Genomic DNA, 25,066 nt, shown 5'->3' on the forward strand with positions numbered 1-25,066 from the left:
AGACTTAAAACTGAAGTCACAGACTTCTGTGAGTGGAGACGGGTATTGAAACCATTTATCAAAAAAGTTCTTTGGATAGAAGGATGGAATAGCAGAGACTGCTTCTAGTCTAGGTGGGCGGGGAGGAGGAGGAAGGGGCTCTCTAAAGTTCATACATGTCAGTAGCTTCTCTTTTCTAGGAGCTGCTATGTATGGTCCAGGGACAACATTCTGGTAGGAATGTTAGCACCTTTCTCTTCATAGTAGTGGGGAGTTCAGAAACTGGGTTGACTTTACACAGGGTGATGTTCCTGGGCCCTGCCGTTCTATATGACTAGTGTTTTTACTATTCATGTCAAATTTTAGAACCCTGACATAATTAAAAATCAATCTGTCTGTCTTTTTGTTAACATTTAGCAGCTTAAAATAAAAACCCCTCTCCCAGCAAAGCCCGAGACTGCCTTTTTTTTGTGTGTGTGGGGCCAGGATTGAAGTCTTAAGCAGTTCCTCTGCCTACACTTAAGAACCACAAATATCAAGTGGAAAGGATAAAAGTTTTCTGTCCTTGTTATATATTGTTAAGTGGAGATGGTTTAGTCTTTCAATATGACATCCAGCCTTTGTAGAAGACAAACGTCTAAAAACTAAGTTTCTGGTTATAAAATATTCCAATTATGAACCAGTGCAGTACTGTTCCTGAGTCTGTATACTGGATGAAACAATAGAATTGATATAAACACCTGTGCTGTAGCACAAGCTTGCCACCCAAGTACCATACCATCTGAGATTATAGATATGTATTGGGCCGCAAACTTGTGTCACCAGAATTGCACCATTTTTTAGCACTCTTGCTTGACTAAGGTTAGCATGTGTATATCTACCTGAGGTGGTAATTACACCTCCAGCTGCAGTGTAGATGTACCTTTACTGTGTCCAAGGTCATAATAGGATTAAAAATAGGACTAGACATTTATATGAATAATAATTCTATCTACAATTAAACTGGCTAGGATAAAAGCATTTAGGGAGTACAAGCCCTCATTCTCTAGGGCATAAACCAACCACTAACTCAGTGAGGTTAGGACAAAATTTCACCCATAGACATGGTACTGCATAATTATCCACTGTGGAGACTTTACATCTTCCTCTGAAACATGTGGTATAGCCCACTGTCAGAAATATAATGCTTGGCTAAATGGGCCAGTGGTCTGGTCCAGCGTGGACATTTTTACGCGCTAGATTATGCCTTCCTATTGGAAAGCCCATTGGATTGGCCCAGAGGGAGAAACAGTCTGTCAGGTTTCTCCTCTCATACTTTCCCCTGAATTCCTCCATCATGTTCTTGCTGTGACACAGATGAAGTTGGGGATTCAGAACCCAAACCCCTCAGACCTCAGGGAATCTGGCAGAGGCAAAGGGATATACATGTAGAGGCTGTGAGCCTCTACGCTGGCTCTAGGACCCTGCAGAGCCATCGTCTGCTCCCTGCCAGCATGGCTGGCCATGAAATCATATTGCCTGGTCCACTTTTGGGAGTGGTTGCTTTGGGATCCCCGTGATAGGGGTTCCATTGGTGCTGACGAGTACAGAAGGAAACTCTACAGATTCTGTAGGAATGGTGCTATGCAGGTGACCAACTTCAGCCCTCCACACATGGATATTCAAGGGATGATTCCCCAATGTTACTCCTTTGCTAATGTCTGCATTGCCTATACATGAATATCATAGCTAAAATTTCATTAATTTTCAGGGGCAGACCCTAGTCTCTTATTCCAACTGGTTTGCTCAAGCAAGATAAAGTCTGATTAAACAGCCAGTTGTGGACTCCCTTTCAAAAGAGGAATCTCAGCATGGCAGTATCAAAGAGGCAGCAGAAGTGCCTCATCTCTCTGATCCAGCATTAAGGGTGCATTAGAGAAAAGACAGTGTTCTGAGCACAGCTTATACCAGGTAGATTCCTAGCTGGTAGAATGGCCCCTTGGAAGACATTGCCAGCCAGTTCAACTGACTTTTTTCTGGTTTGCACCAGGGGCCTCATTCTCAACTGGAGCTAGGATCCAGGAGCATAAGAGGGAGTAATTCCCTGTCCCGTCCCCCCCCCCCCCCCCCAGCCCCTAACACAGCTGCAGAATTCAGCCTTCACTGTGGGTAAAACAGAACCAATCATAATAAATTTTATTAGATTCAAGCATTTAAGTAGCAATAGTTCTAAATAAGAATCCAAATGAAAAATGAATTTTTGTTTGCAATAGAAAATGCCAAAGAATTTCAGTATTATGTGAACCATCTTAGGACATCCCTTGTATTGCTAGTTTCCTATAAAATAGAAACATTTAAAAAAAAAAAAAGAGTAGAAAAAATATCCTGTGCCCTTGAAAGTTAAATATTAATTTGCCCCATGACAACCATAAACAGAGCGTGTTTGGTCTTACACTTTTGAATAACCTCTTCAGACTTTGTCACATTCATCTGACGAAGTGGGTATTCACCCATGAAAGCTTATGCTCCAATACGTCTGTTGGTCTATAAGGTGCCACAGGACTCTTTGTTGCTTTTTACAGATCCAGACTAACACGGCTACCTCTCTGATACTATAACCATAGTGAAAAATTCTTCAGAAGAATTCACCTTCATTATTTTAGTCTATTCCACAATTTTTTCCTACTACGTCCTTTTAATGGTAGTCACACTTAGACCATATCTACACTACCACTTATGTCAGCAAAATTTGTCACTCAAGTATGAAAACACCCCATCACCCCAAGTGACATAATTTTCATCGGCGTAAGTGGTAGTGTGCACAGAGCTATGTTGGCGGGAGAGCTTCTCTCGCTGACATAGCTCCTGCCACTCCTTGGGGTTGGCTTAATTATGCCAATGGGAGAGCTCACTCCTGTTAACAGAGTGGCTATATGAGAGATTTTGCACTGATGCAGCTGCATCTGTTTAGCTGTGCCGCTGTAAACTCTTGTAGACATAGCCTTAGACATAAATTCAAACACTGGTAATCGCTGAGCACTAATCATCCATTTGAAACATTGATCAGTAGCTTCCAAATTTCAACTAGTGAGAAACAGCCCATTAATAAAGCCTAATATGAAAACTGAAAAATAGAGAATCTATTTTATAGAGAATCTTAGATATTATATTCACTTTCCAGTTTCTGCATTCCAGCAAACCAAACCCCTTAACAGTTTCCAACCCCACCCACTCCCATGTTATCACCTCCTTATCCCCTTTCCTCAAATCACCAATAATTCTATCCAATTTCCTTTCTCTGCTAGAAAGCTTCATAGCTATGGTAGACACTAAAAATCATGGTCTTAATAAAGACACTGGATTTATGGGCACAATCTGTAACCCACTAGCCCCCTTTTTTGTCCTATGACTACAAGAGTGTTAATGAGCCATTTCACCTTGAATGGTTTCTTAGCTTAGAATATGTACTGTCTGTTCAATCTTATATTTAGCTGTGACACTCTTAGTACCTTTCCCAGACCTGAAGAAGAGTTGTGTAGCTCAGAAAGCTTGTCTCTTTCACCAACAGAAGTTGGACCAATAAAAGAGATTACCGCATCCACCTTGTCTCTCTAGGCTTCTAGACAGTTCTATAACTTGCTTATTACTAGGTAAGATGGTCCAAACAAGTTCCAAATCTTCCTTTAAATGTTGATGAGGTTACTTTAAAAGTATGGCAGCTAGTACCCCAGTTTTATTTCATTGCTAGTTTTAGTTTGTCTTCCCATCTGGGTTTGCCTTGAGACAGCTGGAAGCATGCACATTTTGATATAGATGTTTATTTTTAATAAAAACTTGGTTGCAGTCAAACTGCAAAGAAGTAATTGTATAAAGTTTGTGAGTAGATTTTAGTTTGATCTAAGTTTAGGCATTTTGCCATCTACCTACTAGAACTTGTTCATGTGTACTGGATCAGATATAGTTCTGGCCAGTTTCAAGGAGATTCCTCATCCTGGTTCAACTTCCTCCTTTGATGCCATGAGATCTTAAATTACTGCTTTTGGTTTACTTTTTTCCTGGTTTTACTCTGCTTGAAACTATTCTCCTTAACTCTAAATGACTAAGTAAATTTTCAGTATTACCCAAACCAAGGTTCAGATTGCTAGTTACTTTCTCATTGTCTTATCTGATTCACCATTCTGAAAACTCATGAGTAAGGCTAGGTTTATGTCACAGAGGTCATGGAAGTCACGGAATCTGTGACTTCCAGAGACCTCCTTGACATTCTCTTCTTCAGCCCCAGGGGCTGCAGGACTCTGGAGCTGACAGCCAGTGTGACTCTGGCAGGATTCCAGCAACAGGGCCCCCCATGCAAAGTTCCAGCGACAGGTGACAGACTCCTGAGGGGGCCCTTAAGGTTCCAGCAACAGGCAATAGCCCTGCCCTGCATGGGGAGAGGGGGACGCGTCAGGTGAGCGGCTGGGATGTCCCATTTTCTCTCTGGGAAATGTCACCCTGCAGCTCCCAGCCGCTGTGGGCAGAGGGGCAACCCCACAGCTCCCATGTGGTGGGGGAAACCATGCAGCTGCAGCAGCAAAAGTCACAGATCACGGCTTCCATGAATATTTTGTTTATTGCCCATGACCTGTCCATGACTCTTACTAAAAAATAACCATGACACAATCTTAGCCTTACTCATGAGGCAGAGTATCCAGGGCTTTTTGTCTGCTATTTAAGTGCCTTAATGGCCTGCAAAACTGTGTGGGGAGAACAGTGACAGTGATCCCACTTCATGATAGGTCCAGTTACTAGGTGCAGTAGCAAAGAACCAACAAGGAGAAAGATGTGCTATTTATTTATATTCTAAAACAGCCTGTTTTAGACTCCATGTGACTTTCTTTCTGGTACTCTAATTTAGTAAGGATTTTCTCCATATAGGGAGCCATCTTCGCTAAATAGCAATAAAACCTAAATAAGGGATATCAATTAAAATTTTCTGAGTTTCTCTCCTTAAAATGAGTTTACAGTAATGTGCTCTGAGAAAGTCTAAACGAGAAGCCGATGCTGAACAGAGTTTGTATGCTGAAGCCCCACTTAGTAAACAGGGACCCCATTCTGCTCCAGTCTGGCAACTTCCACCTTTTCATGTTCTCTGTATGTGTATATATATCTTCTTACTATATGTTCCATTATGTGCATCTGATGAAATGGGCTGTAGCCCACAAAAGCTTATGCTCAAATAAATTTGTTGGTCTCTAAGGTGTCACAAGTACTCCTGTTCTAATCCCAATAAAGTTGTTGAGTTGTGGCTTTTGTTTTTTTTTTTTTTTTTTTTTTTGAGAGTCTAGGGTGGTTTGTTCTCTTACAGAACAGGAACCTTAGTCTGTCAACTTCACTCTCAACTTTTGCTTAGATGCATAACTGATCTTGATTTGAAGGTACTAGTAGTGCTAACTGCATGCTGATTTGTTTTTTTAAATGCAGATCATGGAAACAGTGGGGATGAGAGGAAATAACTCCTTGAGAATGAGTATTTGATATGTTAAATGAAATAAATTAAGAACCTCTTCATTAACAGTCATCTTTGCACATCTTTTATGCTGCCCCTTGTGCAAGGACCACTTGCCTCCTTCCCCTCCCCCCCATAAAAACTCTTTCTATACTTCAACTTTCTTCTTAAGAATCTCTTGCCATGATGTCTACAGTACACTGCCAGCTAATGATGGCTAGTCAGGGGTTGAGTGGAAGACTACTGCTATTGAGCTGCTTATTTATCTCCATTAACCAATCAAGAGTCTGTGCTTACAAATTGTACAACTGGCTAATGTATGTAAAACATGCTTATTACTTTTATCCCTTTTCCCTTTAGTTCTTCCCTCTTGCTTCACCCAACTGTTATGTCGTGTCTTAAATGAAGACCTGTCCCCCTCCAGTTACTTGCAGCTCTCTTCTTCTGTATCTGTAAAGTACATAACACAACCTGGCTATGACTCGGTTTCAGCTTACTTGATTTTAAAAATCAGTTATCTTCAATTTGTATTATAGACTTTGTTAAACTTCTTTTGGAAGGGGAAAAGAAAACTAAAACTTACCATTTTTATATTTAAAAGTTGTGACTCTTTTTAAGCTGTCACAGTGTAAATGTCTTGTAGGTCTTTTTCCTGACATCTAGGCCATATGATTTTCATGTTTTTTATTCGTTAAATTTGTATTTTGAAAGTAGACAAAGCAATGCAATAACAATTGTTTGGGATTAAAATTCTTGTTTGTAGGACTAAGATTTCTTATGGAAATGTTGATTTTTATGTAGAATTTCTTTTAAAAAGAATTAAAGTAAATTACTAACTCAAACTAACATGCATTTTGAGTAGTAACTTAAGGGTAGCTTCAGTAACACTGCTTCAGTGCTACATTAATTTTTAATATATGTGTAGAGTATCATGTGCTAAAGTATCTTTAGGTTGGCAGTTGATGTTCAATTACTAGTTGAAGTCAGTTTTTGAGTTGACTAACAGCCACGAATTGAAATGTCAAGCCCTCATCCTTCAGATTTCCCAGATGCTATCATCGAACAGCTTAGGTCAGACTGGCCAACGTGTAGAAAACTTTTTTAAACTCAGTTTTCTGTGGGAAGTTTAACACTAAATTTGAGGTTCCGGGAATGGTATATATTGGGATTTTTTGGCTTTAACACTACATGAACCTTTAGTTGCATGCTGGTTGCAAAAGGACTAGCTCCACTGACAAAATGACACTTAACAAACATTGAATTTAGATGGCACTGCTTCTTCAGGTTTGCTTGTCACTGGGAGTTATGTTGCATAGGGAATGACATGAGAATTTGTCAATAGGCCTAATAAAAAGTACAATGGGAAGAATATTCGGGAACGTCCAATGGACAGTAGGCAGATCCCAAGAAACTGTATTGAGTATCAGCATTGCCAAAAACAATTTTAAGGTTTTAAACATCCAACTACTAAGCAGAATTGGCTGTATAACAACATTGTGAACCCTCTTTTCACACAAGTCTAATTGTACATTTCCTTCCTTTGTGAATTTGTGCCAACCTTTAAGACTTTTTTTTTTAAAAAAGCTGAAAGGTGTGATCTGTCTTGTCTGCAAAGTTTGATGCACTTACAGTATTAATGTACCTTCATGAAAATGTATTGCTTATGCATGACCGAAGCACATCACTGTGTTTTTCAGTGGAAAGAAACATCATTCCCATTCTAAGGCTATTTTGACATTTACAGGGAAAATTAAGCTTGCACTGCAGGAATGAGTATTGGAGTGTCTTTGCACTTTCATCTAAAAGATGTAAATATTTGGAACTCTTGACTTGTCCAGTAATTAGAAATCATAGCTTTGGGTGTTTGCTGGCATTTGTTTAACAGAGTAGTGTTCTATATATAATACTCAGGTGATAACTCAAAAGCAAGCTAAAACTGTGTTCTCTCTTCCACTAGGTGGGGTACAGTGAAAAGAAAAAGGACATGTGGGGGATCTGTATCTTTATTGCAGCAGTTGACTTGGATGAGATGACATTCACTTTTACGGAGCTTCTGAAAAGTATAGGTATGAGGTAGGTTTTGTGTGAATTGAAACGCCTGCAATAAGCTGGGGGCAGGTAAGATTACCAAGATTCTTGTTTTTATTCAACTCAAGCCTTTGTATATATGACTTACCAAACAAAGGCAGCCATTCAAAGGTTTATCATTTTGATCCAGGCATAAACTGCACTGAACCTCTAGCTCTCCCCTTTTCACCAACAAAGTGAAATTCAAATTTTAAATGCATAAATCTGAAATCTCATTTAAGCTTTTTAACAGCTTCCCAACACACTGCTCATTTTTAATGATCTAGCCTCAGTTTAAACTCTGCACCTTTCTACCTGCTTTACAGCAGAGGATAGGTGAACTGTAACATTGGTACTATGACTCCTCAACAAATCTTTAATTGTATTTGAAACCCCATGTCATAAACAGATAAGAAAAGTTAATAGCACAGGAGTACTTTATATCTCTTTGACTATAAAGGGTTAACAAGTTCAGTAAGCCTGGCTGTCACCTGACCAGAGGACCAATCAGGAGACAGGATACTTTCAAATCTTGAGGGAGGGAAGTTTCTGTGTGTGCTGTTAGAATTTGGTGGTTGTTCACTCTGGGGGCTCAGAGTGACCAGATGTGCAACCAGGTTTCTCTCCAATCTCTCTGATACAGGCTCTTATAAGTTCAAAATAGTGAGTACTAGGTAGATAAAGCGAGTTAGGCTTATGTTTGTTTTCTTTATTTGCAAATGTGCATTTGGCTGAAAGGAGTTTAATTGTGTATTTGGCTGGAAGGAGTTCAAATTTGTATTTTTGCTGAAAGGATTTTAATTTGTACTTGAATACTTAGGCTGGGAGGGTATTCCCAGTGCCTATAGCTAAAAAACCCTGTACCTATTCCATTTTTTTTAAATTTACAAAGATAATTTTTACTGTTTTTTTTTCTTTTTTTAATTAAGAAATTAAAAGCTTTTCTTGTTTAAGAACCTAATTGTTTTTTTATTCTAGTGAGACCCCAGGGAACTGGGTCTGGATTCACCAGGGAGTTGGTGGGGAGAAAGGAGGGAAGAGGGAGAGAGAGGCTGATTTCTCTCTGTTAGGATTACTGTCTCTCTCAGGGAGAATCTGGGAGGGGAAGAGAGAAGGAGGGGGGGAAGGTGCATTTTCCTCTCAGTTTCAGGATTCAAGGAGTTTGAATCACAGTGATCTTCCAGGGTAACCCATTGAGGGGAAGCCTGGGAGAGGCAACGGTGAGGGAAAGGGTTTACTTTCCCTGTGTTTAGATCCAGAGGGTCTGGGCCTTGGGGGTCCCCGGGCAAGGTTTTGGGGGGGACCAGAGCGTACCAGGCACTGGAATTCTTGGTTGGTGGCAGCGCTACAGGTTCTAAGCTGGTAATTGAGCTTAGAGAAATTCATGCTGGTACCCCATCTTTTGGACGCTAAGGTTCAGAGTGGGGAATTGTACCATGACACCCGCTTAACTTCTTTAGGGCCTGTGGCTTATGAAATTAAGATAAAAGCAAAAAATTATTTTAATCATCCAGATAATTGTAGAGTTTGCATGATTGTCGTCTTTTGGTGGATGAACTAGTTTTGTAGTAATTTTTGTCTAATCACTTTTCCATAGGTAGAGCATGCGTATGTATTACTAGACTAGTGGATTGTTCTTGCACTCTGGAGCATTGTATTTACCGTCGTTCTGCTCTCCTGAGATCTGCAGTCATCTTTTATAGACAAAGTGTATAATATGGCTAAAATCAAGGGGAAATATATTAACATTTTTCTTATAAATATTGTAACCATCCTGTGTCATTGTCTTTAGTTGAAATATTTTGGACCACATGAGAAATACTTGAAAAACAAACAACAAAAAATAAAACAACAAAAAAAAACAACTTAAACTTAAATTCTTCTCTGGGTAATTGTCCACACAAATTCCACTCATGATATGCACAAAATGAGATTGTTTTTTGGCTAGCAGTGTCTGTTGGGTCTATGCCTGTGCTCTTATGCCCTCAGGTGGAGGGCATAAAGAATGGAGTGGGGTCTCTCCTGCTCTTCAGTTTTTCTTACTGCCCAGGGGTGCAGGACAGAGCCCTTGGCAGTGTCTGCTTTTCTTGCTCATTGTGTGATTTAGCTTAACTTATAAGAATTAATATAATTAAGTTTGTTTAGGGTTCCTTATGTCCACTGGTTTATGTGGTGTTTTTTTTAAGTATCTTGTCTAGGCTAACAAAGAAAGCTTCTACTCTCCACTCCCCGCAGGGACTTAGGATCATAGCAGAAGCTAAATCATTTGGGTTTAATTCCTGTTCCTTATGTGGCCCTGCTATACCAATGAACATATGTCATGGGGGAAGGACATGGAGAGGGTCCAGAGAAGAGCAGCAAGAATGAGTAAAGGTCTTGAGAATGTGACCTATATAGGAAGGCTGAAATAATTGGGTTTGTTTAGTTTGGAAAAGAGAAGACTGAGAGGGGACATGATAGCCGTTTTCGGGTATCTAAAAGAGTGTCATAAGGAGGAGGAAGAAAACTTGTTCACTTTAGCCTCTAAGGATAGAACAAGAAGCAATGGGCTTAAACTGCAGCAAGGGAGTTTAGATTGGACATTAGGAAAAAGTTCTTAACTGTGTCAGGGTGGTTAAACACTGGAACAAATTGCCTAGGGCGGCTGTGGAATCTCCGTCTCTGGAGATATTTAAGAGTAGGTTAGATAAATGTCTATCTGGGATGGTCTAGACAGTATTTGGTCCTGCCATGAGGGCAGGGGACTGGACTCGATGATCGCTCAAGGTCCCTTCCAGTCCTAGAAGCTATGAATCTATTACAGGATGTTGTGTGTTTTCTCCAAGTGTGTCCAGACAGGGAGGGAGGCGATGCTGAAACTTTCCTGCTGCAGAAGTTGATGCAGGCCTCCTCAAATGGAGATCTTCAGCAAAACCTCAACCAGAAGGTCAGTCCCCTTGTTCAGCACCCTGGTACTGCAAGATACCTTGAAGTGATTCTAGTCTGTAACCTCACATAGTGCCAATATCTGACACAGACCACTTGTGGAGAAGACACTTCTAACCTTGCAGACAGCCGTCCTGAGCTTCGGCTGCTGAATATTGTATGTCAGTATGGGCAGGTAACATACATATGAAAATTGTTGATATGCAGTTGAACACTGCTATGAGAATTGTCACAGTAGTTCTGAAGTCAACCTATATGGACAGTCTGGTTTCCTATCTTTGTGCATATCTTGCCAACATTCTTCCAAAGAGATTCAGCCAGCAATAATATGAGAATATGACTGCACAATAAATGAACTCACTTGCAGAGTTATGAAGATCTCCATATCCCCCTGAGCTGCCACCTTAAGTCTGGGTCTGGTTAGCAGCCAAAACCCACAAAAACTCAAGACTGTCACCAAACAGCAGTGTGAAGGCTGTGAGAAAATAAGCAGGGTCAAGAATCAAGACATGGTCACCTGGCTAAACCGTGCATCATATGATATGGATCACAGCAAACCACATTAGAACATCAGACAGGTATTGCAGTCATTTACTGCACTAATGGAAAACTAAGGATGGTCTGATATACAAATCTGGCGAAGACATCCAAACCGTAGAATATCTAGTGAACTGCTTTAAGATCCTTCTCTCAAGGGACAGTTTTGATTGTTTCCATATCAGTGGAAGCCATTAACTTTTAATGCTGCTTTTCAAGTTGCCATCTGAAACAAGTGGCCTAGTGAGATACGAATCTGTTCAGAGCTACTTCCATTCAGAGACCTCACTCATCCACTGTCTGTGGTTCAGGTACCAAAGTCACTTTTACTGGAGAGAGGCTTAGGGAGGCCAATACAAACCCCCTTACTCTTAGAACAGTGGTTTTCAAACTGAGGTGTGAATATCACTAGGTTATGTGAGGCCTCATCGGGGGTATGTGAGAGAAATCCTGTAATGGCAGACAATGTATTTTATTTAGTAAGACTTGGTAATGTAATCATAGGCATATTATGTCCCTATCTCAGATCAGGGTACACAGAAGACTATATTATTTGGAAAGGGGTACTCACCCTAAATAATTTGAAAACCACTGCTTTAGAATATCCACATCTGGCCAAAGAGGTGTCATGTATCACAGTCCTTGGTTTGCAGGCAGGGTTCTCTTGATACAACTGTCTCTTTCCCTAGAGAGGGAACATTTCTTTTTCTTCTCTTCCTCTTAACTCAGCAGGGAATCATCTCCTAGTTGTCCTTCATCTCACCATGGGGTAGCTCAGTAGGAGTCAGGGAGAGATTTCAGGGACCAGTCAGTGAAGGGAGTTACAAAAAGATCAGGACCATACAGAGATACTCCATCTGCTATTCCCCAAGGCACCTTCCACAGCATTACCCATATATGCCCTGGCAATATTGGGCTCCCTGGCGCATTCAGCCCTACTCCAGGAAGCCAGCATCCTCTGTGTCCTAGGTCTCCTTCTCTGAAGAGGTAACAAGGTTAGTCTGCATAGAATATCTTTCATCCATGGCTGCTGGAGGGGCAAAAAGAGGAGAGTCAAGAGGAACAACATTCTCCAGAGTAGAAGCACCCTGTCCTGGCTTTAATAATCTTTTCTTTGTGGGAGGTGGTGAACCCACGTACATCAGCTTCTGCAGATGAATTTGCAGTTTTCTAAGACTTTATAAAACACATGGCAGAATCTTAGATATTCCCCTTGACACTGTACAAGAAACACACATTATTGGACATAGTTCAATCTGCAACTCCGGGGAGATTAATCATGCTGATAAATGACAGTCTGCTGGAACCTGTAATTTGACACACATCTGCATTGACTCTGCCTCTGAGAGTGGACAAAAGAAGTCCTTGCAAAGGGGTTTGAATATTTTTATCAGCATCTTTCCCCTGGCTTGCTCTGGTTGAGCAAGCTGTATAGTAGAGGACAAAGCAGCAAGGTCCTCTGGAATCCACCGCCGAAGAGGATCCTCAAACGGATCTCTTTTGCTGGAAGGTCTGTTTATCTGCTGTCCTCCAAATGTGGGTTGCAAATTACGAAGCTCTGCTGTCAGTGATTTCTTCAGCTGGGACAAACTAATTTTGTGGATAAGCTATTCAAGGAGCATCAAGAAGAATTGAAGCCCTCCTGGCTGAGGTCCAATTGACTGCTAGAATATCCTTGCAGGCTGCACTGGACACATCTGACAAGGCAGTGCACGCAATTGCCAGAAGAAGACTGTCATGGCTTCAGTCTGCAGGAATCTATTGGAAGGCCTACGCAACAACCAAGAACCTTACATTTCAGAGCTACAACCTCTTTAGCAGTGGCACTGGTGAGGCAGATCATAATCTGAAAAATTCCAGGGCAACTTTGCATTCCTTGGGGCTGTCTCCGAACTCCAAAAAAGAAAGCAGACAACACAACAGCTGTATTTCAAGTGGTGTTCCTTGTCTCAGTGTTATGGTCAGCCATCGAAGATCCTCTGAGCCACTGAGGAAGAGGCAGATATTTCACTGGAGACAACCCTCTGCCATCACTTGAGTCTGGAGCTTTGAATGGGCAGCACATTTGACACCAACATTGGGAACTTGGCTGGCACCTCACAGAATCTTTTTTTTTTTTTATTTTGTTCTACCATGGCAACTGTCTCCCATTTTCAAAAAGCTTGGGGTATGATTACCCTGAACCAGTGGGCCCTCGATCGTAAACAGGGACTATACATCCAGTTTTAGTCCCTTCCAATCACCTTCCCCTCTGCCCATATTCTTCTTCAGGAACCCTTTTCACAGGAGACTGTTGAAACAGGAGGTAGACTCTTTTTTCAGGTGGGAGTAGTGAAGAAAGTGCCACTGGGGTACAGGCCCAGGGTCCTTGTTGTTCCCACTCCCACTTTTTTCACAAAGTAAGAGAATGGGTCTCCAACCCCCTGTCTTCATCACCTCACCACCTTCAACCTCTGTTTCAAATTCAGAATGGCAGTCTCAGTTTCTACAGTCTGTTTACTAGATCCTGTGGACTGGTTTGTAGCTTTTGACCTGCCAGATGCCTGTTTTAACATTTCCTTACATCCAGCTCACAGAAAATACCTGAAATTCATGGTATGAACATCATGCTATCTGTATAGAGGCCTTCCTTTTGACCTCTTCATCCGAAAGTTTTCATCACCAAGAAGCTGAATGGCTAATTCAAGGAGAACAGCCACAACAGGTGAGTAACTTGGTACAATCAATCCTAAAACTTCTTATGTTACTGGGTTTCAATGTCAGAAACGAAAACTGAATCCAGCTCAGAGCATAGAATTCAGAGCTGCAGGATGAGACTTCAGATCAGTGAGGGCCTAACTTCCACAGTGATGGTGTCAGACTGTGACAGATCTCATCAGTCAACTTCATGCCTATCTAAGAACTGTCTTATACTTGTATGCTTTGCAGTATACACTTATATCACACAGCACGCCACACTTCACCTTTGATCCATGCAAAAGGGGTTGAGATCAGTATATCTACCTACCAGATGCTACATGCAGACATGTAATGCCCAGGGATCAAGTGAGTTAGAGTGGTCCAGATCAGTAGTCAGAGTTCATGCAAGATGTTGGAATTATTATTTATACAGGTATTACCACAACACTAATTTAAACATAAATTCCTTTATTAAAACTAAAGGCTGAATGGTATTTATACAATTGCTCTAAACATGCCACAAAAGCCTAAATAATAATCAATTTATTGTGTAATGACAGTAATAAAACATTTATAAGTATTTGATAAAGATAGATGCAAATAGACTACACCCAGGAGTGCTTAGACCCATATTAATTGGCTCCAACTTGGCCAGGCAAGGTATTAGCAATGAACCCTTTAAGAGTTTACTTTTTGAATCCTTTAACAAACAAGTGATGTCATTGCCAATTACTGACTTCAGCTAAAAACCAATTTGAGACAGATTACTCTTATTTCCAGTTTTAATCCAGATAAGATTTACCAAGGCTTTTCCTCCCTATTTCTTCCCCTTTCTTTGCTGACCAACGGTTCTTTGTTTGCATCTGGGTTCACATAGGCCCTAACTTTTGAGATAACAAGGAAGTATATGGGGTGCCAAGGTTCATGTTGGCTCATTCTAAAATAGATTATCTGTCTTATTTAAAACCATCTGCAATAACCTTTATCAGTCAGGGGCCTTCTTTTTAGAAACTTCTCGTTTTTTTTTTTTTTAATCAGGAATTCTTTCTACTGCATTCCTTCTGGCCTTAACTCATTATTTTCAAGTCTTTTCTTTATAACACACTACTTTAACCAAACTCAAGCAAAATTTAATTCTTTGATTTTTTTTTTATATTTATTCTACACACGGGATATGATAGCCAAGAAAGCTAATCTAAGGGGAAGGTACACTGAGGTATCTGGTGGGGTTGCGTGAGGCAGCAAGGCAGGATCAGGTGGGGTGTCAAGACAGGGTCCAAGTAGCAGGTAATGGCTTGTTGCTCAGACAAGGCCAGAAAGGAAGCAGGGAGTTTGTGTTGGTTACAAGCAAGTCAGGAAGCTGATCATGAAATCCTGGAAGCTGACCCACTGAAGTCTGTGAATACACTGATAATTTGAGTTGGTGTGGCATGACGGCCAAGGCTGCTTCTCAGGAACGCAGTGGGCCTGGGTTTGAGACTGGGGTTTCCTGACAACATGTTGGTCATAATCCCACTAGAAGCCCTCTTTGTTAAACTGGGTGGACAGAGCAACTTCAGATGTGGAGAGGAATTTCCCTAATCCATGTCTCTACTTCCAAAAACCTTGGTAACAGATTCCTCTGTGTGGGGGTGAGTGGGCTTATCTGGATCAACTGGCAATTCAGGGTTTGTGGTCTCCTTAAGAAGCCTGCTTGCGCATAAACACTTTAGACGTTAATACAATTGGCGTGGCATGAAAAGGCTTTGCTACACCTTCAGGAATCAGCAAGTTAAGTGCTGGCTGACAACACTACAGTAGTGCACTATATTTACAGGCAAGTGGGAGCTAGATCATTCCCATTCTGTCAGGAAGTCAGACATCTGTGTGGTGCATCCTGAACCAGAGCACATTGCTAACTGATACCTGCTGCAATGGAGACACAAGTCCAGGCTCCCTTTCAACACCTTCCTCATCCGCTGGACACTAGGACTCATGTATGCCCTTCCATAGATACTTATGACAGTGAGGGTAAACAATTAGTTTTGAGAGAGCTGGACAAATATATGAATGTGATTGTATGATAGGGTTGCTTGTGATTGTAAAGGGCAGGGCTCAGCAGCCTTGGGCCTTGCTTCTGGTTTGTGTTTGAAACATGCTTCTGGGGATACCCAGACCTGTGAGCCACTGTGTTCTCTCTGACTCAGCAAGAGTAAGTTTTGCTGGCGATTAAACTGTCAGTTTTCTTCCATACCAGTCTTTTCCTCAGCAGTGAACTCCTCAAGGCTCTCCAGAACCAGACCTTGCCTAGCAGGTGACCGTTGGTGAACTTCAGCTCCTCAGAGATGTTTCTGTGTAGTGCACAGTCCCTACCACTGTGCATTCACAGATGTTGAGTTTGCTGATCTATTAATAAACTGTCATGAACTTTAACTGGGGTAAATACACCCTTCCCTTCAAACACAGCACTGAATTGGTTTATGGTAAAATTAATATAAGTTTATTAACAAAATAGCATGGATTAAATAATACCCAGTAAAGGAGATAAAGGGTAGATGGTTACAAGCAACAGTGAAAACATGCATCTAAGCATGTAAAATGTTATTTAGCACAATAGTCTTTATTCAAGATGGTTTCCATGGTGGGGATGGGGGCACTCTGCATCTCCTTTCTAGCTTTTTCCTGGCCAGGAGCCATCGCAGAAATTAAATTATTTGGTTTCTTTGTCTCATTAATGTGAAGGATCAGGATGGATTCTCTCTCTGTGTTCATTATATTCCTAAGGGGCTGTCTTTGTCTTACAAGTCTGAAAGGCCTCCTGGGGATTAAATCTCCTTGGGAGTGCTGGAGCCATTTTAACTCTACATCTCTCAGTCTCTCATCAGACTCAGGATAACCCCTGCTGGTTTAGCTTGATAGCTTTGTTTATAGCTAATACGTAAATTGAGGTAAACCCACAGTCCTTGGCTAGGACAGACCTGTTTATCACTTTTTACCCAGGCTAGACTTTCTGATCTTAAACTTTGTTTTAGTAACATCATATAGAGAGAATCCACAGCTTCCTATATAACATTAACACACACATTTAACAATTATATCAATAACAAGCATGTTAGCTTCCATATACCTCATAAGGCCTATTTTATACAAATATTGCACTAGTGTGTATATGGGGGTGTATCTAGGGCAGGGATTGGCAACCTCTGGCACACGGCTCACCAGGGTAAGCACCCTGGCAGCCGGGCCAGTTTGTTTACCTGCTGTGCAAATAGGTCTGTCCGACCGTGGCTCCCACTAGCCGCAGTTCACCATCCCAGGCCTATGGGGGTGATGAGAAGTTGCAGCCAGCACATCCCTCGGCCTGCACCACTTTGTGCAGCCCCCATTGGCCTGGGACAGCAAACCTTGGCCAGTGGGAGTCATGGTTGGCCAAACATGCCGATGCGGCAGGTAAACAAACTGGCCCGGCCTGCCAGGGTGCTTTCCCTGGTGGGCCGCATGCCAGAGGTTGCTGACCCCTTGTCATAACATTTCTTCCCAGATCTGGACCTTAGCGTCCAAAATATGGGTGTTAGCATGAAAACCTCCAAGCTTAGTTACCAGCTTGGACCTGGTAATTGCTGCCGCCAGCTAAGAATTATATAGTGCCTAGCTCACTGTGATCTCCCCAAAACCTTCCCTGGGGGACCCCAAGACTCAGATTCCTTGAGTCTCACGACAAAGGGGAATAAACCATTTCCCTTCCCCCTCCTCCCCTCCAGGTGTTCCCTCCCTGGGTTCCTGGAGAGATATACAGAAGCAAGCTCCGTGAATCTAAACAAAGGGATTCTACCCTCCCTGTTTCAAGTCCTGGAAACACAAGTACCGAGAGAGCTAATCTCTCTTCCCCCGTCACCCAGAGGGTATGCAAAGTCAGGCTTAGTAAATCTAATACAAAGAGATTTCCCCCCCGACTTCTTCCTCCCACCAATTCCCTGGTGAACTGCAGACTCAATTCCCTGGAGTCCCCACTAAAGAAAAACTCCAACAGGTCTTAAAAAGAAAGAAAAATACATTAAAAATAGTCTCTTTATAAGGTGACAATATACAGGGTCAATTGCTTAAGAAAAAAAAAGTGAATAAACAGCCTTATTCAAAAAGAATACAATTTAACACATTCCAGCAACTACACACATGTAAATACAAAAGAAAACAATATAAACCTATTGTTTTACTATCCTTGTACTTACAACTTGGAAACAGAAGATTAGGAAGCCAGGAGATAGAAAAATCACTCTCAGAGCCGAAAGGGTCAGACCTAAGACAAAGAACAAAGAACTCACACCCAAAACTTCCTTCCACCCAGATTTGAAAAAGTCTTGTTTCCTGATTGGTCCTCTGGTCAGGTGTTTGGTTCCCTGTGTTAACCCTTTACAGGTAAAAGAACATTAACCCTTAGCTATCTGTTTATGACACCCCTGATCTAGGGTATCTGGGATGTCTTCCGTTCCTAAATGCTTATACTTCAGGGTTTCAGCGAGCCACATGCGGGGTTTAGAAAGGATTTCCATCCCTCTCTGTATTCTGTTTTTGAATATCCTTCCTTTTAGACTCATAGGTCAGAAGGGACCAATATGATCATCTAGTCTGACCTCCTGCACAAGGCAGGCCACAGAACCCTACCCATCCACTTTTATAACAACCCCTAACCCAGGACTGAGTTATTGAAATCCTCAAAATTGGTTTGAAGACCTCAAGCTGCAGAGAATCCACCAGCAAGCGACCCATGCCCCACGCTGCAGGGGAAAGCTAAAAACCTCCAGGGCCCCTGCCAATCCACCCTGGAGGAAAATTCCTTCCCGACCCCAAATATGGCGATCAGCTAAACCCTGAGCATGTGGGCAAGACTCACCAGCCAGCACCCAAGAAGGAATTCTCTGCAGTAACTCAGTTCCCATCCCATCCAACATCTCCCCGCAGACCATTGAGCAGACTTATCTGGTGATAATCCAAGCATCAGGGATGGCCCCAGCTAGAGATAGGACATGGAATGAGGAGGGCCAGTGTTCTGAGATTGTACTGAGCTTATTCTCTGTCTCAGGGACTTGGCTGGCTGGTTTTTGCTCATATGCTTAGTGTCTAACTGATGACAATATGTGGGGTTGGGAAGGAATTTTTGCAATGACTTTAGAGGTTTTTGCCTTCCTCTGCAGCTGATGCAGGTTGCTTGCAGGATCATCTGGATATATATAACTTAATTTCCCTGCTGTTATGGAGGCCTCACTTACTTACTGGTGCTCCTTGGCCCCTCCTGTTCTCTGCCTGTGGCAGATAATAGTTCAGTCTCCTGTGGGCTGTAATATTGTGTAATTTTGGTTGTTGGGTTTAGTGTGCAGGTGCTGAGTAGTGTTGGTAGCCTGTGGTATACAGGAGGTCAGATTAGATTAGTGGTTCTCAACTTTTCCAGACTACTGTCCCCCTTTCAGGAGTCTGCTATGTCTTGCATACCACAAGTTTCACATCACTTAAACTACTTGCTTAGAAAATCAGACATAAAAATACGAAGAGTCACAGCACACTATTACTGAAAAATTGCTAATTTTCTCATTTTTACCACATATTTGTATTCCAAATCGATTTATTTTATAATTAATATTTACATTTCAGTATGATACTTGAAATTGTTTTTCACTTGTGAGCCTTGTCTGAAGCCTGAACCCCAGATGGCAGGGCTGAAATATGTAACTTAGCTTTGCAGGGCTCCCTGAGGTCTGGGGGTCTGGGCAGTTGCCCTGCTTGCCACCCCTAATGCCAACCCTGTACTTAGAATCACCCTAAACCTGTCCCATGACCCCCTGAGGGCTGTGACCCACAAGTTAAGAAACACGGATCTAGATGAGCTGAGTCCCCGCCAGAAGACCTCTGTGTACCTCCATGGGTATGTGTACCCATTGTTGAGAGCCACTGGACTAGATGGGCTGGTGGTTCCTTCTAGCCTTACCCTCTGAGGGTCCTGATGCAGGGTGTATCATGATAGCCCCAGCATGAGCCAGGCAATTCTGGTATTAGATTTATCTGATCAACACAGACCCCCGTCACCTTACCCATTCCACCTGACAGTCTCTTAGAACAATGACCCAGCATCTTTACACCTGATAGCCTGGTTGCTGGCTGAATGAAGTATACTGAAAGACGCTGTACAGCTGAGGTTCAGAACATTCTACTCCAGAACAGGAAACCTTTTAATCAAATTGACTTACTGAACTAAACTGAGATTTTTTCCATCAAGATATCTCAGCAACAGCTTTCACCACTGACATCTCCAGTTTCAACAGTACTGGGCAACTTGCTTGAAAACAATCTGGACTCTTCTTCAACTGAAAATAAGAGTTCATTTTGCAGAACTATCTGTAAGCCATGCTGTCTTCACATCCTCCAGTAACAAAATTCCTGAGGGATTCATGCATGTATTTTCCCCCTGCCTCCTGGTTTGGGTACTGCCTCCCTTCTTTAATCTGAATATAGGACTAGCAGTGGTGATGGGTCCCTTCTTTGAGCCCTTAGTAACCTGCTCCCTTTACCACCTCTCAATGAAAACAGATTTTCTAGTGGATGTTACATCAGCTAGGAGGGTAGGAGAGATACAGGCTTGTATGTCAGGTCCCCTGTCTATGGTATTTCAGAATGATGAGGTTACCCTTAGACCTCACCCAAAGTTTCTGCTCAAGGTAGTCTCAAAATTCTATATAAACTGGTCTGTTCAGCAACTGACTTTCTTTCCAAAGCTTTGCATGCTAGACAGTGTCATTTTATTTAGATAAACTAAAATTGTTCAGGAACACACCTAGGCTATTAATGATATTTGACAGTCAATGGGCACCACCATTTGCTCAGAGGTTATCCAGGTGGTTTTTTGACTGCATAAGAACTTATCAATTAGTGAGGAAAAATTCCCTGCCATACTAGTGCTCGTTCCATTAAGGCTCAAGCTGCCTTGGCTGCCTGTTTGGGTAGTTTCCATGCTGTTCTACTCATCTCAGGCAATGTGGAGCTTGGTCCACACATTTACTACTCACTTCTTCTATTATCAGAGTACCAAGAAGCCCTAGCGCAGACCAGATGTTTGGATACCATTTCTGTGGAGCTGTCCTGCATCACTAGTTAAAAAAGACTGTCACAGGGTGACTGACCCCTTTAAGTGGAAGGGGGTGTCTAGTACATGTGTGACTCATCAGCTGCCTCCTATATGTGCTTAAAAGAGGGTACCTGGGCCTAGTAAGTGGGAGAGCAGCTAGCAGGGGTCACTCAGGAAAGGAGCAGGTGAGAGCTGCTTGGTTCAGGCAGGAAAAGGGCAAGTGTGAGGGTTCTCTGGGAGTCAGGAGACTGGAGGAGGTTGGGGAAAGTTGCAGAGAACAAAGCTTTCTGCTGGCCCTCCCTGGAAAGAGGGAGAAATTGCAAGAAATCACTGGATGAGCTAGCTTGCTGGCCTTCCTGAGCCAGAGAGCCATGGCTAAAGAAGGCAGGAGAGGGCTTGAAGGCTGAGAGCATCAGAGGGAGAGCCTGCTGGCTCTCTGAGCTGGAGAGCTGAAACCATAGGGCCAACGAAGGCTGAAGGCTTGGGTGAAACATGGTTAATGACCCCAGAACAATACCTGGGAGTGAGGCATGGTGTGGGATGCTGGAGATGTACTGAGATTCAGATTGTGGTGAGACACATTGGGACTGTTTGATGGAATGTTGGTGAGTTGGTTTATAGCATGGAGTTTGCTTTTGTAATAAATTAACCCTGTAAGGGAGCATATGTATACTTGGAATGCTTTTGTATATTTTTGGGAACCACTGAAAGGGAAATGGAGGCAGAAGCCTAGGTTGTGCTGTGACATGCCATAGGATAGCACTCCAGGCAGGGCTGCCTTCTGATAGACTTCTTATACCCACCTGCAGGTAAATAGACAACTGTTTGTTAATCACAAAGAGTTGAATCTGTGTGAGCAATCGTTCAGAGAGCAGATGCTTGCCCTATAGCAGGGGTCAGCAACCTTTCAGAAGTGGTGTGCCGAGTCATCATTTATTCACTCTAATTTAAGGTTTCGCATGCTGGTAATACATTTAAAACTTTTTAGAAGGTCTCTTTCTATAAGTCTATATATGGGGTGCGGGGGGGTTCAGGGCTGGGGGTATGGGGCTGCAGGGCAGAAGGCTGACTGTGTGTGAGGGGTCAGGGCTGAGGTGCTCGGCTTGTAGGGGTGAGCCTCTCATGACAGGGGGCTGGAAGGGATATGCCCTGTTCACCCCCCTCCCCAGGGCCCCCTCCCTACCTCTCTGTGTCCTCTACGAGCTGTGTGCCCACTGCTGCTCTTTCCCCTTCCCCTTACTAGGGCCATCAGCTGATTGGCGCAGGGAAGGAGAGGGGGCGGGGCAGGAAAGCACTACGCTGAGGGAAGAAGTGGGGAAGGGGAAGCTTGGCTGCCACAGAACCAAACTTCTGCCTCCTGCCCCCACGAGGAGAGCGGTGGGCGGGGGGCTGGGACTGCAGCAGGCAGCTGTGTGCCGCTTAAAATTGGCTTGTGTGCTGTAAGTTGCCGACCCCTGCCCTACAGTAACACTGGTTCTTCAAGATATGTTACCTACACTGATTCCACACCTGCTCTCCGTCTCTACTCTGAGAGTCTGTATTTGAAAAGAAACTGAGGCAAGGTTAGGCCCACTCTGTTCTTTATATTCTGGGGGAGAGGGAGATATGAGGTGCAATCCTGGTCCCATTAGACACTGCTAGCTAAAAAGAACTTCTTGAGCATATGAAAAGTATGTACACCAGAAGTGAAATGTGTGTACACAACATCTCTTAAAGAACCAGTAACTGTAAGGTAAATATTATTTTTTTCATTTTAAAGAAACAAGATCGCATAATCTCTGAACTGTCTTCTTCCTTGCAGGGTGTGCACATGTTTTCAGTTGCTGAGAGAGATGGATGTTAACATGGATACCATAAGCACTAAAGTTGATAGTAATGTATCACGACTGAATAAGAAGTATGATGTATTATCTGCACTATATCACAAATTTGAAAGGTAAAATGCACAATTTTTTTTGTTTGAATTGATGGATTCATTTTTAGCTGACAACATTTATTTTGATTTCTAAAATATATGTACTAGAAGTGCCCATCCTAAACTTTAGGCATTTTCCCCAGTATCTTAAAATTGGTTATACAGAAACACTACAATGTTTACACCATAACTATTATACTGTATTATAAGGCCATCCTGTTGTTGCTTCTGTTGCTACTATGGTAACACCAGGGGCCTCCAGCCTCCTATTTTAGGCATGGTACAGATAAACTGCCCCTGAAAACCTCACCACCCAAGTAATCCCATTCAGTTCACATCCCATCCTCTCCCCAAATGCCTGAGAAAAATGTTGAGATTTGAGGGTCTTGAGGCAAGGATGCAAGGTGTATCATGATAGCTCCAGCATGAGCCAGGCAATTCTGGTATTAGATTTACTGGTCAACGCAGACCCCAGTCACCTTACCCATTCCACCTGACAGTCTCTTAGAATAATGACCCAGCGTCTTTACACCTGATAGCCTGGTTGCTGGCTGAATGAAGTATAGGCAACTATTCCTTTCATATAAACAAATTATTTTCAGTGCTTAGCAACACTCCATCAGGTTTTGCTGCTGCATGTCCTAGTGATACTCCCCATTGCCTAAAGGGACATGATAGATTTGCTTTCCTAAATGGGTTTGTTCTTTAAATCTAATCCAGTTTATCATTGCATTGATGATCAGTATAGAAGATGGAAAGTCGTAAAAAATTTTTTTCTCAGACCTACTATAGGTAGGGTTGCCAACCATCCTGGTTTGGCCAGGAGTCACCAAGAATCGGGCTTGATCTCCTGGAGGCTACTGAAGCCAATCCGGGAGATTTTAAGCCACTAAAAGTCTGATGGTGCAGCGGGGTTAAGGCAGGCTCCCTACCTGCCCTGGCTCCACGCCACTCCCGGAAGTGGTGACGTGTCCGGCAGCGCCTCCTAGGAGGAGGCACTGCCTGTCATCTCTGCACGCTGAGCCTAGGAGCTGCTTGTCGGACATGCCGCCGCTTCTGGGAGCCGCCCGAGGTAAGCACTCCCGGCTGGAGCCTGCATCCCGAAGCCCCTTCTGCACCCTGAACCCCTTCTGCACCCCAACCTTCTCCCCCAACCCTAAGCCCCCTCCTGTACCCAAGCCCCCTCCCAGAGTCCATACCCCAAACCCCCTCCCACACCCAAACTCCCTCCTGGAGCCTGCACCCTGAATCCTCCCCCGTAGCTCAATGCTCTACCCTAGGCTCAGTCCAGAGGCCTCCCCCTCCAACAATCTGAACCCTTCAGCCCCAGCCCAGAGCCCGCACCCCGGCCCCAGTCCCATGAAAATGAATGAGGGTGGGGGAGAGTAAGCGACTGAAGGAGGGGGGCTGGAGTAAGTGGAGTGGTGGGGCAAGGGTGTGGCCTTGGGGAAGGGGCAAGACAGAGCAGGGTAAGGGTGCTTGCATTTGTGCAATTAAACAGTTGGCAACCCTAACCATAAGTCTTTTGTGAAGTATAAAAATGTCACTTTATCTGCATATTCCCTTTTTCCTTTTAAATCTTGCCCCTGTATATTTGTCAGATGTCTTTCCCCACCCATTCCCCATTTTTTCCTTTTTTTCCCCTCTGACCTTTTTTCTGTAAAATGTTCGTACAGTGATATTACAGAAGAAGAGACTGTGAGGCAAATTACAAAGATAAAATTTAAAACAGTACTGCCAACCTCAAGCATTCAAAAACTTGAGTCTGACGCAGTCATAAGGCTTTACAATTTTTTTTTTTTAAAGTTTTTGACTTCTGATTCCTGAGCCTTTAGGTTGCACATTGGGTCATGTTTTAGTGGTTTCTATTCTGTCCCTCAACCATGAGGGCTCGGGCAACTTATTTTTAAAATTAGAGTTGTGAGTCTCTTTCAATTGCTTAACTCCAAGAGCCTGTGGTTTTAAGAAGAAATTGATATGGTAAGACACTTTCAACAGATTCCTGAGATAACACTGATGCAATAAAGGCTGTGAAACAGTCTCATGACACATGTCATCCAATGGTTTGAGAGTGTATTACAGACTCTCAATTCTGTCTTATTTACAAGACATTGGAAAATAACGTGCATGTAAATCTTGGCTTTCTGGAAAATATGATTACTCAATAGATCACATTTTTAAATTGCTTTATTATGTGAGGTTTGATATACGCATTCCAACAAGAGCTGCTCCTTGTAGAGGTACTAGTTATAACCAGCCCATTGTATCTGTTTGTGACACTTGTAAAATGGATTGTTTAATTACGATAACTGACATTTTCTGAAGTGGCGTGTATTTCTGCTGTATTTAGCTGAAACAAAGAATGCTACACACTTGTTTTGCATTGAGAAAGGTATGTGAAGTA

At 42.7% G+C, this 25,066-nt stretch overlaps 1 protein-coding gene across 3 annotated transcripts in view; it reads left to right on the top strand.

The window, feature by feature from the left end:
• RB1 (RB transcriptional corepressor 1) overlaps positions 1–25,066 on the top strand; it is a 192,254-nt gene that overhangs the window by 3,463 nt on the left and 163,725 nt on the right. For all 3 annotated transcript variants that reach the window (XM_050948086.1, XM_050948066.1, XM_050948075.1), the window contains exons 3-4: positions 7,404–7,519; positions 22,549–22,683. In XM_050948086.1, the coding sequence (XP_050804043.1) occupies positions 7,404–7,519; positions 22,549–22,683 (251 nt within the window). The remainder of the gene's footprint in view (positions 1–7,403; positions 7,520–22,548; positions 22,684–25,066) is intronic.

The sequence above is a fragment of the Gopherus flavomarginatus genome, chromosome 1 (genome assembly GCF_025201925.1).
Source record: "Gopherus flavomarginatus isolate rGopFla2 chromosome 1, rGopFla2.mat.asm, whole genome shotgun sequence".
Taxonomy (NCBI): domain Eukaryota; kingdom Metazoa; phylum Chordata; order Testudines; family Testudinidae; genus Gopherus; species Gopherus flavomarginatus.